We start from the raw sequence: 14,024 nt of genomic DNA on the forward strand, positions 1-14,024 counted from the left end.
CCTTCCCTGCCTTTCCAGGCCAGAGCATTTTCCAAACTCTGCTTTATCCCATCCCTGCCGCTTCCTTTCTAGCACTACCAGCATCACTAATAATAACAGCTCTAAATCCTCCTCGCCTGATGCTTAGTCGGTGGCAACAGGCGCTGTGCTGCCTCGTTGCATCTCTCTGTGTCTCCATTTGGTCTATGCCTGTGTGTGCACCCTTAAATACATGAAATGTGTGGGCAATCGCACAACACACCCTCCTCCCCCAGTTGTGCAATTCAAGTGTTTGGATGCAAAATCCAACCCCCTGGCTCTTTGCTCATGGGAATATCGTGCCTGTCCCTGTGGCAGGCAGAGTAGCTAGGCGGCTGTATTCCTTACCTCTTGAAGGAGCTGGGAGTGCAGAGAGAGCTGGAAATAGCCCTGGCTGACACAGATACCTGTGCAAAACAGCAGGGGCCTGCACTTGCCTTGGTAATTGCATACTGCATGGCGATGAGTCACCCGTAGCCCTGCTCCGGCGGGCAGCACACGGCCTCCCTGCCTCCTGCTGCATGGTGCAGGCAGGATTTGCCATGTTCAACTTGGTACCGCTTGCCTGGGAAAGTGATGCACCCCCCTGAAGCACAGGCAGTGAGCAGCAAGGATAGCAGGAAAAGGATGGGAATGAGAGCATCTTGCAGCTTTTTAAGCTCTCGAGATGCTTTCAAGTGCCAGGAAGACTGTGTGAGCTGTGATTTTGCTGCATTATTTCTGTTGCTAGCCATCTCTGCACGGGGAGCTCCTGTGTGCGGAATAACTGCTTGCAGCAAGCAGGCATCTGTGCACTGCCTGATCCGGCAGGGGCTGAGCCCTCCGGCTGACATCACCTGCAAGGGACCAGGGACCACCCTGGAACCAGCCCTCGGCACTTTCCAGGATGGTGACCCCGGGCCTCTGCCACGGGCCCCCCTTATCTCAGCCACCAGCACAACTGTAACTGAAGCAGCCAGGGAAGGAAACCATGTGTTGACTCACGCTGAGCTCCTTGGCCATGGCAAGGCCCCACCAGCAGAGCCCTCCATCCTCCTCATCATCCCCCTCCCCATGGCAGGGGGCTCGCTCGGGGGCTGCCTTGCTGCTGGCAATTGCACTGTCAGGAGGAGATTAATAAATAATTAGCCGGCAAACTTCCACCGGGGAGCTTTGTTTCTTCTCCTCCAGCAGTGCCGCCTGTTCAGAGAGCAAAATCCAGGGGAGAGCGGCTCTCTCAGGGGGAGAGGGTCTGGAGGGGGTGGCATTTTCCTCACCAGGCTGGCAGCTCCTCGAGCTCTTCTGCAGCTGACTTCACATATCAAAGGGACGCAGGAGGGAGGAGGAGGAATAGGTATAATCAATGAGAACCTATTTGGTGGGGTAAAAGAATGTGGTTTTATTTATAGTGCTGGCTGGAGCTAGAGTGTCTCCTGCCCGGGGACACGGTGCCGAGGTGCTGAGAAACAGCAGAGCGGTGTCTGTGTGGGGCTGGGAGATGTGCCAATGCCTGCTGCCCCAGCACCCCGGCCTCGAGCCCCACTGAGCCCATGGCCCCCTCCCTGATGCTCCCCAAAGTGCTGCGGGCAGCTCCGCTTGCCAAGCTGGCAAGGGGAGCAGGAGGGGATGCCTGTGGAGGGGTTTCTGCTTTAACACCAGTGCCTGCGGCTGGGCGCAGCTGGGACCTGACAGCTGGCCCCTTCCAACACCACTGGTGCCTCAGCCAGGGGTGCAGTAGCTGTGGACAGTGATGGCTGGTCACTGTGAGGGATGCTCGGAGGACAGCTGGTGAGGAGGGCAGGGGTGCTGGGGAGGAGGTGCTGTGGGACGGGGTCCCAGGGGCAGGCAGGGCAGCCTGGCTGCCAGTTGCCCTGGGCAGGGAGCCACAAGGCAGGGAGATGCCCACGAACATCCCTGCCAGTGACAGCTGGCTGAGGAACAGCAAGTCCTTGCTCAGCAGTGCTGGGGATCCAAAGCAGCTCCCGTTGCTGCTCACCCCTTGGCCAGCTCTGCTGGTGCAGGGGGATCAGGACCTGCTTGGATGATCGTGGTGTGTGTCTGGGAAGAGGCAGTTAGAAAGAAAGAGGAAGAGAAAACATTGATGGCAACACCCAGTCCCTGAGCAGCTCCCATGGAGAGGCAGGAGTCATCCTGCTCAGAGCCAGGGTCAGCAGACGAGGATGAGGTTGGTTTGGGTCTCAGCCAGCATCTCCTCTGCCCCTCACTCCTCCTGGTGAGCAGAGCAGAGAAGCAGCTGGCAGCAGGATGATGGGGATGGAGGAGACACCCCAGTTCCTGATGCTGTCCTGCCAGACAGGGACAGGCAGGAAAGGGAAGGGAGGCCACGCAGTGCTAGCAGGACCAGAGGCAGCCCAACAAGCAGGGATGAGGCAAGCAGGCTAGCAAGGGGACAGTGGGGAGACATTGATGGGCTGTGACAGACACCATCAGCACAGTGTGAGAGCCACCACTAGCATGGTGTGGCAGAGAAGCTGAGTTCAGCCAGAGCAAGAGTAAGCACGAGGGACATGTGCTGTAGGTGAGGCTCCCTTTGGTCCCCGCACACCGATAGCTGGCTGGTGCCAGCGCACCAGGCTGCCTCTGGGGCGGCACGTGGGGACACTGCTGGCAAAACTGGGAAGGCTTGTGCCTCCATGGTGGGATGTCAGGCAGTGCAGAAAGAGCAGTGCAGGGTCTTTGACAGCAGGTTTCTTCCCCTAGATAAAGCAAGGTATGAGGTGAGCTGGGTGCCCCAGGCTGCTGCCAGGCTCTTGTCGTTGGGCAGAAGGGGCCAGCTGGCCCCGCTGTGCCAGAGCAGCCTGGGGAGGAGGACAGGTTGCTTCAGCTGCTGTGGGTGTGCTGCTTCCCGCAGACAAATGAGTCACTGAAAACACCATAAGGAGTCAATGGGCATCCTGGTCTCCTCGCTCAGCCCACACAGCTGGTGGGCAGCATGAGCCGTTGCACAGGAGCCTTCCCTACCCTCCACCGTGCTGCCTGGCCACTGCTGCTTGCTCCGGGAAATTCCCATCTGTTTCAATAGCTCATCCACAAACCCCTTCTTACTCCTTTGTCACCACATTTCTTTCTTCATAGGTTTCCTCTGCAATAGCTGCATGCCTTTAGCTCCACAGCAAGGCTGTAGTTTTGGAGAGGAGCAGGCTGCAGAATCGGGCAGGCTGGAGCCCTGCACATCACCCTGTGTGTGTGCACCCCCCCAGCCCTCAGTGCCGGCCCTGGGCTCCTTTGCTCCAGGGAAAGACAACTGCAGCTAGCTGAGTTTGGTGGCACAAGGTGGGGAGGGACCCTCTGCTGGGTGCACTCCAGAGAGGGGACTGGGGGGTCTCTGCCCCTGCACAGGCAGATATGGTGCCTGTGTGTGCCTGCATGATGGGCTTTGCTGGCACGTTGGAGTATCGCTCCCTGATGATGCTTGGGGACGCTGGAGTGAGAACGGCAACCTCTGAATAAGCATTGCCATGGCTCTGCTCCCTGGACAAGCTGGAGTTCAGAGCAAGGAGCCCAGCCAGCACCTACGTGTCTTCTGAATCCACTCTTTTTTTCCACAAAAAATCTCCAGGTCCTCTCCAGCCCAAGAGACCACGTCCTCAGCCTTGTGGCAAAGAGGATGTCAGACTGAGAGTGGAGGGGCAGTTTCCAAGCAGGCTTGAGGGGAACGAATGTAACCCAGCAGTGCATTTCCAGAGGTTCACCCCTTGTTCACCATTAAGCATCACAGAGCCTTCATGTCACAAACTGAGGAGGAGGAGAAGGAGGAAGAGGAGGTAGCAGGAGCTCCCCCGGGGTGAACACAGCTGATCATGAGCCACTGGACACAGAAAGCATGGAGGAAAAGCAATACCAGGTCCCTGTGCTCAGTGATTTCAGGTGAAGGACAAGGCTGAGCTGAGTGCTGAGTGGGGCTGAGGGGAAAGAAAAGCAGAACTTGTGGAAGGGAACCAAGCAGAGAAACTCAGCAAAACCCGGGAGTTCAGCACTGCTAACCACTGCTGCCCTGTGGGAGCAGGGCCTGCAATTAGCAGCCCACATGAATGAAGATTGTTTTAGGGGAGGACTTTGGGAGAGCCTCAGGGGCGCTTTCCCCTTTGGCTGCCCCCAGATTACCCAACCACTGCCTCCAAGAGACCCAGCCGACACAGACCCCTGTCGCCCGGGTCCCCTGCGAGAGTGGCCACATGGGTGGCCATCCTGGCTGCCACGCAGATTTTCCCCAGGGCTGCATGAGTGCCACAGCACAGGGGGCTGGCCAGGACCCACCAGCGGCTGGGGATGATGTAACTCAGAGGAGCCCCATGTGCCGCTGCCTCTCACTGCCCACGCTGCCCAGCCCTTACAACATTTTCCCATGCACAAACAGGAGCAGCTGCAACGCGAAACCGAAGGCAGCAGTTTGCAGAGCATGGGGTGTCTCCGGCCCTGCCGCCGCTCATTGGCTCCTGCCCCACATTTGCCCTTCGCTAGGCTCAGGGTACCTTCAAACCCTGTCCCCTCCTGACCGCTGGCCTACTGACATTACTTGCTCTCTGCTGTTTTGAAAGGGCATTTGTAGACTTTTCCTGTTATAGTTTACCTTGGTAATATTATCCTCAGCCCCTCTGGGCTTAGCATCGCATTGCTGCAGCCGGCTGCAGCGCCGGCGCAGTGCCACAGTGCCATGGAGCCCTCCGGCTTAGCCAGGGTGGCCGGTACGGGGTGCGCACCAGCGGCTGATTTCTGCCCGACTGTGGCTGACACCTCTTTGGGTATATAAATACGAGGAGCAGTAGAAGCCAAAGCTCTGGCAGCTCTCCCGCTCACAAAGCTCAGGTTCTGGTTTAGGAGGAAAGCCGTGAAACTGCACCGTCACCCTGGGCACAGAGAGAGAAGGGTGCGTGAACATGGAGAATGTAACATCCCATTCACACCATCGCATTGAAGTACTGTGGATCAGATGCCCTCTCTGCCCACCGTGGGTATTTCTGAGGCTGCCACGTGACTGACTTCTAAGAAGGTGGAGACAATACCAGCTATAACATCTTGTCCTCCTTTGCCTCTCTCCTGGTGCTTTCGAAGCCCTTTTTATGAGCATTATTCAACCAATCTCCCCAGAAGCTCCAGGGCACAGGGAAGTGGTGTGATCTCCATTCTATAGGTGAAAAAAAAGCCCAAAAGACACAGAAAAATATTTGGACTGTGCAAAAGTCCAGAGCAGTCAGGAGCAGAACTTGGTTGGAGCATGTTAACACCAACTTGCAGCCATGTGAACAACTGTACTTCATCCTCTGGGATTCCATGGAAACCCTGAAGCAGCAGCAAGCCCACCCCTCTGAGATGCCCCTGTTTTGTTCCATCTCTGCTGTCCTCTGGCCCCTTCCCAGCACAAAGGCAGCCTGACCCCAGCATCCCATCCAGTTTTGGCTACCTGGCTGAAAGAAGCTCTAACCATCCTCCATCCAGAGGAGAAATGGGGCAGCGTGGGCTGAGCTTTGCTTTCCTCACGCTCTGTGGTACCTGTGGCTGCTTGGCCGAGCTGTACTGCACGGGTGGCTGATGCCAGGGTGGGTGCCCTGCAGGCTTCTGGCGGCTGGGGGCTGGAAAGGGCTCATCTTGGGTTAGCAAGGAAGGAGGAACTGTGCTTGCACAGACACCAGAAGGGAGAAGGTATTTCTGAAACACATGGCTATGCATAACATGATTTTAGAATAACCATTCACAAGTAATTCCCATGAATGGTTACTTCCTATTTGAGTACAACTGGTATGAAGGCAATCACGAGATAATCAAGTGAGAACCTTGCCTTTTGTGCAACAAATCCCTCACAAACCACTACTTTTATGGTGGGGCCTTCTAGTCCTGCTTTTTCCCCTGATGGGGAAAGCGTCCCTCCTCTTTGCAGTTCACCTCCTCTCTCTGTAGTGTTCAGCGCTTGCGTCTTCTGCAAAGGAGGGACTGGGGGGAGGAATGCACTCCAGATCACCAGCCAGCAGCACCAACTGGGAATTCAAGTCTTGGTCTGCAAGGAATTGCACATGCTCCAGAGCAAGGCAATTTCCTTTCCCGGGCCCTCCCGGTGCAGTCTGGCAGCGCTGTGCTCCATGCTGTGCCTGCTGTGAGCTGCAGCTGTGCATCCCAGCAGCGGCGTTTCTGGGCCCAGACCTCCCACCCACGGGAAGAGAAGTTTCATCGCTGGCGGAGCAGCTTGGAAAGCAACTTGGGTAACTGTTCGAGAACTTCATGACAGTAATTAGTAATAAAGTGCCGCAGCAACGAGGAAGAGTTGGCGGCTGTCTGCTGACATCTTCTTTTGGTGCAAAGCTTGGGATCATCAGGGAAAATCCAGTGTTGCTACATTGCATGGTGTTTACAGCATGTCCTGGACCAAATGGAGGCCAGAAGGTACTACAGCGTGGCTGGAAGCAGCTCTCCCTTTGAAACAAAAGCAAGGCAAGCACGCTGACGGGCAGCAAGCCTTTCCTACCAAAGAAGCACCTTCTGTTCACCCACCGGAGCCTGACGCCGAGCTCTCCACCTCGGTCGCTCTGTATTGCTTTGCTTGGTCAGCCGTTTGCACTGATCCTGCCCGTCCATCTGAGGGAATTTGAGGATCTGGAGCCGTTAGGTTGCAGGTGTTGCCACTCGGTTGGTTGTGTATCAGCTAATTCAAGCTGCAGTGCCAAGCCCTGCTCTTACCCATGTAATTGCTACGAGTAAGTAAATAGAACATTCATGAGATTTTTGGTCCTATCATTAATTATTTCTGAAAGGGCTTTTAGTATATGCCTCAAAACCCCAGACAGAAACATGACGTGCGTGATACCGAGATGCTTGCAGCAACAGTGGGATAAGCATTGAGAAAAAAACCGAGGGAAATGTGAAAATCTTTTGCTTCTTGTTACTTTTTGCCCTCAGCCACCCGGCCCCAGTCCAGTGCAGACCCACCGAGCCTGGAAGCAGACCCTCGGCCCCACACATCGCACTCTGCGTTGGTGTATCTCAGTGCAGGGTGACTGAGGGGCTGTTAGTGGTGCCCGGTGATGCTGAGCACCCCCACTTTTAAGAGCCGGTGCTTCTCAGGTGCGCACAGCGGTGCTTGAAGTGGGTGCGCTGGGTGAGTGCACGTCCAGTGGGAAGGTGCTGGTGCCACACGGGTGTCTGCAGGCCCTGGGGACACTCTGCAACTGTGGGGAACCCCCCTCCCCGAGCCTTGATGTGACCCTTAGCCCAATGCGCTGCACTCAGGCTGTAGTATCTCAGCTCGGGGTGATGTAGGGACCGCCCAGCGGTGCTGGCAGCCCCCGGGGTGCCCCCCCGTTTTAAGAGCTGGCACTTTTCAGGTGTGCACAGCGGCGGTTAAAGCGGGTACCCCGAGTGGGCACGCGTCCCGCGGGAAGGTGCCGGTGCCCCGCGCGTGGCTCAAGCCCCCACGGGGCACCCTGCAGCGAGTGTCCCCCCTGCCCGGCTCCCTCCCACCCCCCGGCCCGACCGCCCGCCCCGGCTCCCGCAGCCGGCGGGCGGGGGCTGCGGGCGGCTCCGCCCCGCCGGCCGCCCGGCTCCCCGCCGCCGCCGCCGCGCCTGCTGCATGCTCGGTGCCGCCTCAGCCCCAGCCGGAGGTGGAAGATGGCGGAGCCGGGGCCGGATTGCAGCTCTCTGCTCGACGAGGATCTTTCCTCCTTCGTCTTCAGTTACCTCGCTGACAGCCAGGTACGGAGGGCGGCGCAGGGGCTTTGCTGTCCGGCTCCCCAGCGCGGTGCAGCTGCAGGGGGGAGAGCCGGCAGACCCCCCCCCCCCCCCCCCCCCCGCTTCCCGGGGCACCTGGGGAAGGAGCCGGTCCCTGCACGCACCGGGGTGTGCGGGGACCGGCTCCTTCCCCAGGTGCCCGGAGGATCTGCGGGGGGTCCCGTTTACTCCGCGGATGCGCGGAGGGGGAAATGCCGGGCGGGGGGACGCGCGGAACCCTGCCGCCCCCGCGGCTCTCTGCGCGCCCCTCCCCGTGGCTTCGGGGCGGCCCCGGCGCGGTACCAACCCCGCCAGCCCCGCCGGCGCTTTCAGCACCACCCGCACGTGGACTCCCGCGTCCCCCCCACCCCCCACCCCCCCCCCACCCCCAGTCCACCCCCGCGTCTGCTGCAGGGAATTTGGGGGGCGGTGGGAGAAGTTGACGGGTTGATCGGCTTTGGCGCACACACCTCCCTTTGCAACAGACCCCCCCACACACACCCCCCCCTTGCTGCAAAGGTGGGGAGGGGGACGCCGTGGTGCAGGGCGGTGGGGGTGGGGGTGGGCTCCGCAGGGGGCTGCGCGGTGGGGGCTGATAAGAGCCGGGCTGTGGGATGAGTCATGCCGAGCGTCAGTTACACGCATACGGGCTGGGATCTTGGGGGATGGAGGTTTGGGGAGGGGGGTGGTTGGCAGGGAGAGGGGGTCTCGGTGCTGCGAGTCAGCAGCTCCAAAATCTGGATGGGCTCCCTTTGGGACGGAGCTGGGTATTAAAATCAGATTAAGGCTCCTTGGCAGCTCCTGCACGATCACGAGAGCGAGCTGTGCTGGCTATAGGGCTTGCATGCTTTTCCATTTTGGGGGGTGGAAGAGCGGCGCTATACAATGAGCCGGGCAGTAGCCAGAGCTGTGACTGATCTGGAGCACAACCGCGCATTTCGCAGTCGGATTGATGAGGCTGGTGCAAGTGGGGAGAGTTTTCTGTAGTTATGTATCATCCCTCCAGCCCTTCACTTTCATAACCACAGATTACAAAATAGCTTCGATTGTGAAGCTAGCGCATTCATCCCAACCCTTGCTCTCTCACCAGTTTAGCTCCGGGATTGCAAACAGCAGGAGCATGTGTGTGGGGAATGGGATGGGGACTAATCCTGCTGTTTGGGTTCAAAACAAGTAAGGTCTCAAGACTTGGTAAATCAGATTTGCCCCTGGTGCATGTGCCAGACAGAACCAGGCAGGTCTTGCCACCAGCTAGGCTGATGTAGTCCCAGCACCTCTCCTCGCCTGCACCAGCTCCAGAGCACTCCGGCTTGGCATGGGACCCGGGCGGCTTGCTGGGGGCAGAGCAAGGGGGAGGTGGTGGCTTCGGTTGTTAACGAAGACCTGCTGACAGGTTGATTACGGCAGAAGGGTCAGGAAGGGTGAGAAGTGGGCTGAGAAGATTTTGTAAGCAGTTTGCATTTTCTGATTTGGACGGATTTATTATTGCTGAAAGAACCGTCAGCTAGAGAAGAGGAGGCTGGTTGTGTGGGATGCCATCCCTAGGAAGTATGGCAGAAAGGCTGCAGCTCCCACCGGCCCCATTGCTCCCTGGGCAGGTGAAAGTTCTTGGCTCCACTTCCCTGCAATAACCTGCCTGTTCTCCACGTGCTTGACATGAAATGAAAAGCTTGTAATGATTGCAGCATGCGTCTGAAGGTTTGTTTCCTTTTTGCTTTTTGGTCAGTGTTTGATGTGCCAATTTAGGAATGTTATTCCAAAAAGGGATTGCTAAGGCAAAAAAAAAAAAAAAAATCCTGCAAATTTCCATCCTTCCCTGGTGCAAAACCACCATGTTGTGAACATCCCCTGCAAAACTGGGGACTCTGAAATGGCCTGAGATCTAGTAAGACCGTTCTGGCATCTCCTGAAATACAGTTTGCTCTGCCTGTCCCCTCTTTTTCTCTCCCTCTCCCATACGTGCACTGTATTGGAGGGTGCGGTGTAGGTACACGCACAGTTAGTGCTAGTCTGATGTCTGTGGGGTGTATAACGTGTATAATCTTCGCAGCCCGCTGCAGGCTCCCTCGGCAGCGGTGTGCAGCCTGTGTTTGCTCTCCCGCCCGGCGCCTGCTTTTGATAATTGCATTTCCTCTCTGTCCCCACGTGCGCAGAGGGGTGAAAGGCTGGGGTAAAAAGAAAAGAAAAAAAGGAGAAGGGAAAAAAAAAAAAAAAAAAAGCAGCTCCCCCCAGCTATGATTTGCGTGCATTTGCTTAAGAAACGCCTGAAGTTGTAAGCTTGTGTTGTGCTTGTACCTTAACCTCTGATGAAACTGCAGGGCAGGCTCCAGCCCTGGCTGCTGTCACATGCCTGCTTTATAAGTCGGGGCGGGAGGCGGACCCGGGCTGGCTGCTGACGTCTCTCCCCATTACTACTGTACGAGCTTCTGCTTACAACTGGGTTACTGACTTCTCAATGAAGCCCGAAAGCTACTTCAGCAAAGACCCCAGTGCTCCAGCACAAGATCAGGTTATCCTGAGAGGCTACAATGTCAGGAGGCCATGAGATCATGAATATTAGCCGTTTCCTTCGTGGAAATCTTGAGGAACTCTGACTCTCCTCCTCTCTCCCCCATGCTCCTCCCCAGTCCTTGCTTTTGCAGTAGGTTTGAAGAAGGGCGCAGTTGGGTGCATGCAGGTGCCAGGTGATCCCTTCCTCTCCAGGGGAGGGATCCTCAGGAGAGCTCTTGGGGAGATGCACAGTGGAGGTCTTGCATGGATATTTGCATCAGTCCCTTAATTATATGGGCTTGTGCTGAGGATGCCTGCTAACCTCTATTTACATATTGAGGACAGCAATGATTCACGTGGTACCTGCATTGCTACAGAAAGAAAATCAGGGTTTTTCAATTGATATCAGCCTTTCTCCTGCCAACTCCTTTTCCCTTTACAACAACACAAAAAGTGGTTTCATTTTGCTGCGACTCAAAACCTGTCATTTCTGGGCCCGCTTAAACCTTTTTGTGCAACTCTTCGCTGCTCAGAGGTATGAAGCTGGTTGTAGCTGGTTCGTCTGCTGGCACCAGGCACTGGAGAGTGCCAGCCAGGCAGCTCTGCCGTGAGCACCGCGGAGCGGCCGGCGACTCTTGGCATCCCTGCGAGAGGCAGCAGCGGTTTGACTCTTACAGTTTCGATTTGTTTACAAACCCCAAACAAAGTGCAGCGGGGGGGCGGGGGGGGGGAACCCAAAAACCCAGGCTGTTTCTCAGAGAGATGCTTAAAGATCACATGAATGGAAATACAATATTCCCTTTAACTTCCCAGCCTCCTGCTAACAGCTTAATCCACTGATGAGTGCAGGAGGCACAGGGAAGCCCTCGGTGGAAAAGCGATCTGTCGGGTGGGTTATTACCGCTAGAACTGGAGAGGGGAGATGCATCCCTAATTTCTGATAGTCCTCACTGAGCAGACCAATATTCTGCTTTTTCTGCGGCTCTTCTCTCGAAGATTTGGGAGGGTGTCTGGATGACTGAGACAGCCCAAGGGCCTCTGCAAAGTGTGTCTCCAGCCTGGCTGCATTGCTGCAGCTTGGGTTGAAGGGCTGCTGCATTGCTGGGGCTGGAGACCCTACTCGCTCTCTCAGGAAAGCACTGCAGGGTGGCTGTGGCACGGTGGCAGTTATTGCCAGTGGCAGTTCGCCGAGGCCACGCCAGTACGTTTGCAAAGCGTGGGGCAGTGGTTGCTGGGGATGCCAGCAGCCGCCTGCGCCGCAGCGGTAGCTGCGGGAGATGGAAAGCGCGGCATGCTCCTGAGCCTGCTGCTCTCCTGAGCCTGCTGCTCAGAGCCAGGAGGGAGCAGCGGGAGGGAGCAGCAGCGGGGGAAAGGAGGGCTGGCCTGATAACGGGGCTGCTTGGAGAGCATCCCTGCTCACCTGCCTGCCTTCACCCCCTGCTTTTGACTGGGTCCCCTGGTGCTCCACTGGCAGGCCCCAGGGCTGCCCCACGCTGTGGGCTTCCCTCCCTCCTGCCTGCACATCCCTGCCCCACTCTCATGCTGTAATGGAAAGGCACCTGTCCAACAGGTGAATAATTAAGGTCTCAACCTAGTGCCTCCAGCAAAGGGAGCTTTGTGAGGGAGATGGATCTCTCTCTCACATTAACCTTTCCAATGTCAAAAGCCTCTTTGTAGTTAGAAACTTCACTTGCTCCGGCACTTCAGTGCTGTCGGTTGTTCAATGAAAAATGCCCAGGGGATGCCCTTCTTGCCCCAGACCCCATCCTACCTTTGAGGAATGGGTCCTGTGGTCCCCAGCGTGGGGCTGGAGACTGGGATGCCGTGGGCTGGCTCCTGGCAGGTGGTTTGCTGTGCTGCTGGCCACTGCTGCCTGCTGCTCCCGAGGTGCAGAAGCCTGCCAGTCTCTGCAATCTCCTTTGGCGGTGCTGGGGACCAGCTCACGGCAGAGTGTGGGAGCCCTGCATCTGCACTGCCGGCAAGCAGAGTGCTGGCAAGGGCACGCATCCCGCGGCCGGCATGTGCCAGCACCCATGGGAGCTCGGGGATGTCGCCCGTTTGGCTGGGGCAGAGGCACTGCACAGGAACAGTCTGTGCCTTTGCTGCCTGGTGCCTGTGGGGCAAACGCCACCAAAGCCACCACTGCTTCTGCCTGCCCATGGCCTTGGGGAGATGGTGTCACAGGGCGAGGAGCACCGTCCCTGCAGGGCATTGAGCCAAGCACCCGTGGGGGTCTTCAGTATGGAGGGGGCCCTGGCCCTGCCGGGTGAGGGAAGAGCTGTCCCCAGAGATAAGGCTCTGCCAGGACCACGCACGTTGCGCTCGCTTGTTGCCCCTGAGGAGCTGGGGACACGAGGTGCTGGCAGGGCCTTGGTCAGCAAACACGTTTGCCGGAGGAATCGGCTTCGGGCTCCCGCGCCGAGCCCCGCTCCATGGCAACCCTGCGCGGGCTTATATTTCTCGTGACTGCTTGGCAGCATGAAGTGATTTAGCAGAGGGGGAACTTTGTACGCGCTGGAGCTGCCACTGCCAGCGCGGCCGTGCCGGGCCAGCCACCGCAGCCCTGGCCACATGGCACTGCTCCTCCCTGGGGGGCACGGGCTGGGGCAGCCCCTTGCCTGCACCCCAAGGGTGGGCAGCTGGCTCCCCAGCCCAGGTGCCATGCTGGGAAGGGACAGGTTCCCGCTGCCTGGCCAGCTACCCTCCTGCGAGCACCTGGAGAGGATGTTGTAAGCTGCCTCTGCTTGTAGTAATGAGCCAGAGACTAAAGGTTGCAGTTAATGGGGTGGGTGGTCAGGTGAGGTAGTGACCTACTTCCAGGGGCAGCCGAGGTGTAGGCACCGCCGGGTTATGGTCCAGCCAATGTGTTTCCCTTCTCTTATCGCTTGGCTGTTCTGCTTTTCAGCACTTTTCCTGAGCTCTGGCTCGCAAATTATTATTTATTTATTTATTGCTTTTTGTAATAGGAGCTTCCAAGAAATACCGAAGGACTTTGCACAGATCTGGCTGTGCTCAGAGTCTCGTCAGCCCTGTCCCTACCCTGCTCCATCTTGGTTCACCTCCCCAGGCAGAGGCAACAGCCAGGGGTTGAGCAGCTGCAATTTGTTAAATTGAGCCGGTTCCCTTCAGAATTAAGATAGGGAGAAATAAAAGCTGGAAATCTCCTTTGGCTCTGTAACAGTTGGACATCCCCCCCCACCCCCCACCCACCCCTCCCCGCCCCCGGGGAGAGCGTCCCCATGCAACAGGTCTGGTATCTGCTGGTGGGGGTTGTGGAAACTGTGGCAGCCCTGGGGGCTCTTTGTGATGGCCCCATCCAATAGGCAGACTAACCTTCGATTGCTGCTGGCTCCTGGGCAGCAATATGGGGCTTAGGGAAAATACTTCTCTTATCTTGCATCCCTGCTGTCCCAAGACAAAGCCGGCAAGCACTGGGTGCCGGGTGCCTCCCCAGTGCCCCCCATACCCCACGAGCTTCGTCGGGGGAGCAGGATGAGGGTCCTGCTGAAGTATTTGTATCTTCCCGTGGGCACCCACCCTTCCCGTGGCACCCTGCCCACCCACGCAGCGACCGGGCAGGCATTTGCCCTCATGGGCAAGGGGAACCTGGGTGATGGGGGCTGAAGCAGGAGAGCCCCCGGTGCGCTGGGAGGGCTGATGTGACACTTCTCCCCTCCCGTGGGACTGAGCCGTACATGCTTTATATGGATGTTTTTGTGCTGAGGTGGTGGAGGATAAAATGAGTGCCTCAAGCTCTTGCAGTGACCAGGGTTGCAGGGCAGCGTATCTTTACTGAGATGCATTTTCTGAATTCTTCCTCT

General features: G+C 57.5%; 1 protein-coding gene across 2 annotated transcripts in view; it reads left to right on the plus strand.

Moving 5' to 3' along the window:
- Positions 1 to 7,543: 7,543 nt before the first annotated feature.
- PPARGC1B (PPARG coactivator 1 beta) overlaps positions 7,544 to 14,024 on the plus strand; it is a 58,925-nt gene continuing 52,444 nt past the window's right edge. For both annotated transcript variants that reach the window (XR_005829444.1, XM_040604688.1), the window contains exon 1: positions 7,544 to 7,698. Coding sequence is in view for 1 of the 2 variants with exons in the window: in XM_040604688.1 (XP_040460622.1) it covers positions 7,615 to 7,698 (84 nt within the window). In the remaining variant the exon portion in view is untranslated. The remainder of the gene's footprint in view (positions 7,699 to 14,024) is intronic.

Source organism: Falco naumanni, chromosome 8, assembly GCF_017639655.2.
Source record: "Falco naumanni isolate bFalNau1 chromosome 8, bFalNau1.pat, whole genome shotgun sequence".
Lineage (NCBI taxonomy): Eukaryota > Metazoa > Chordata > Aves > Falconiformes > Falconidae > Falco > Falco naumanni.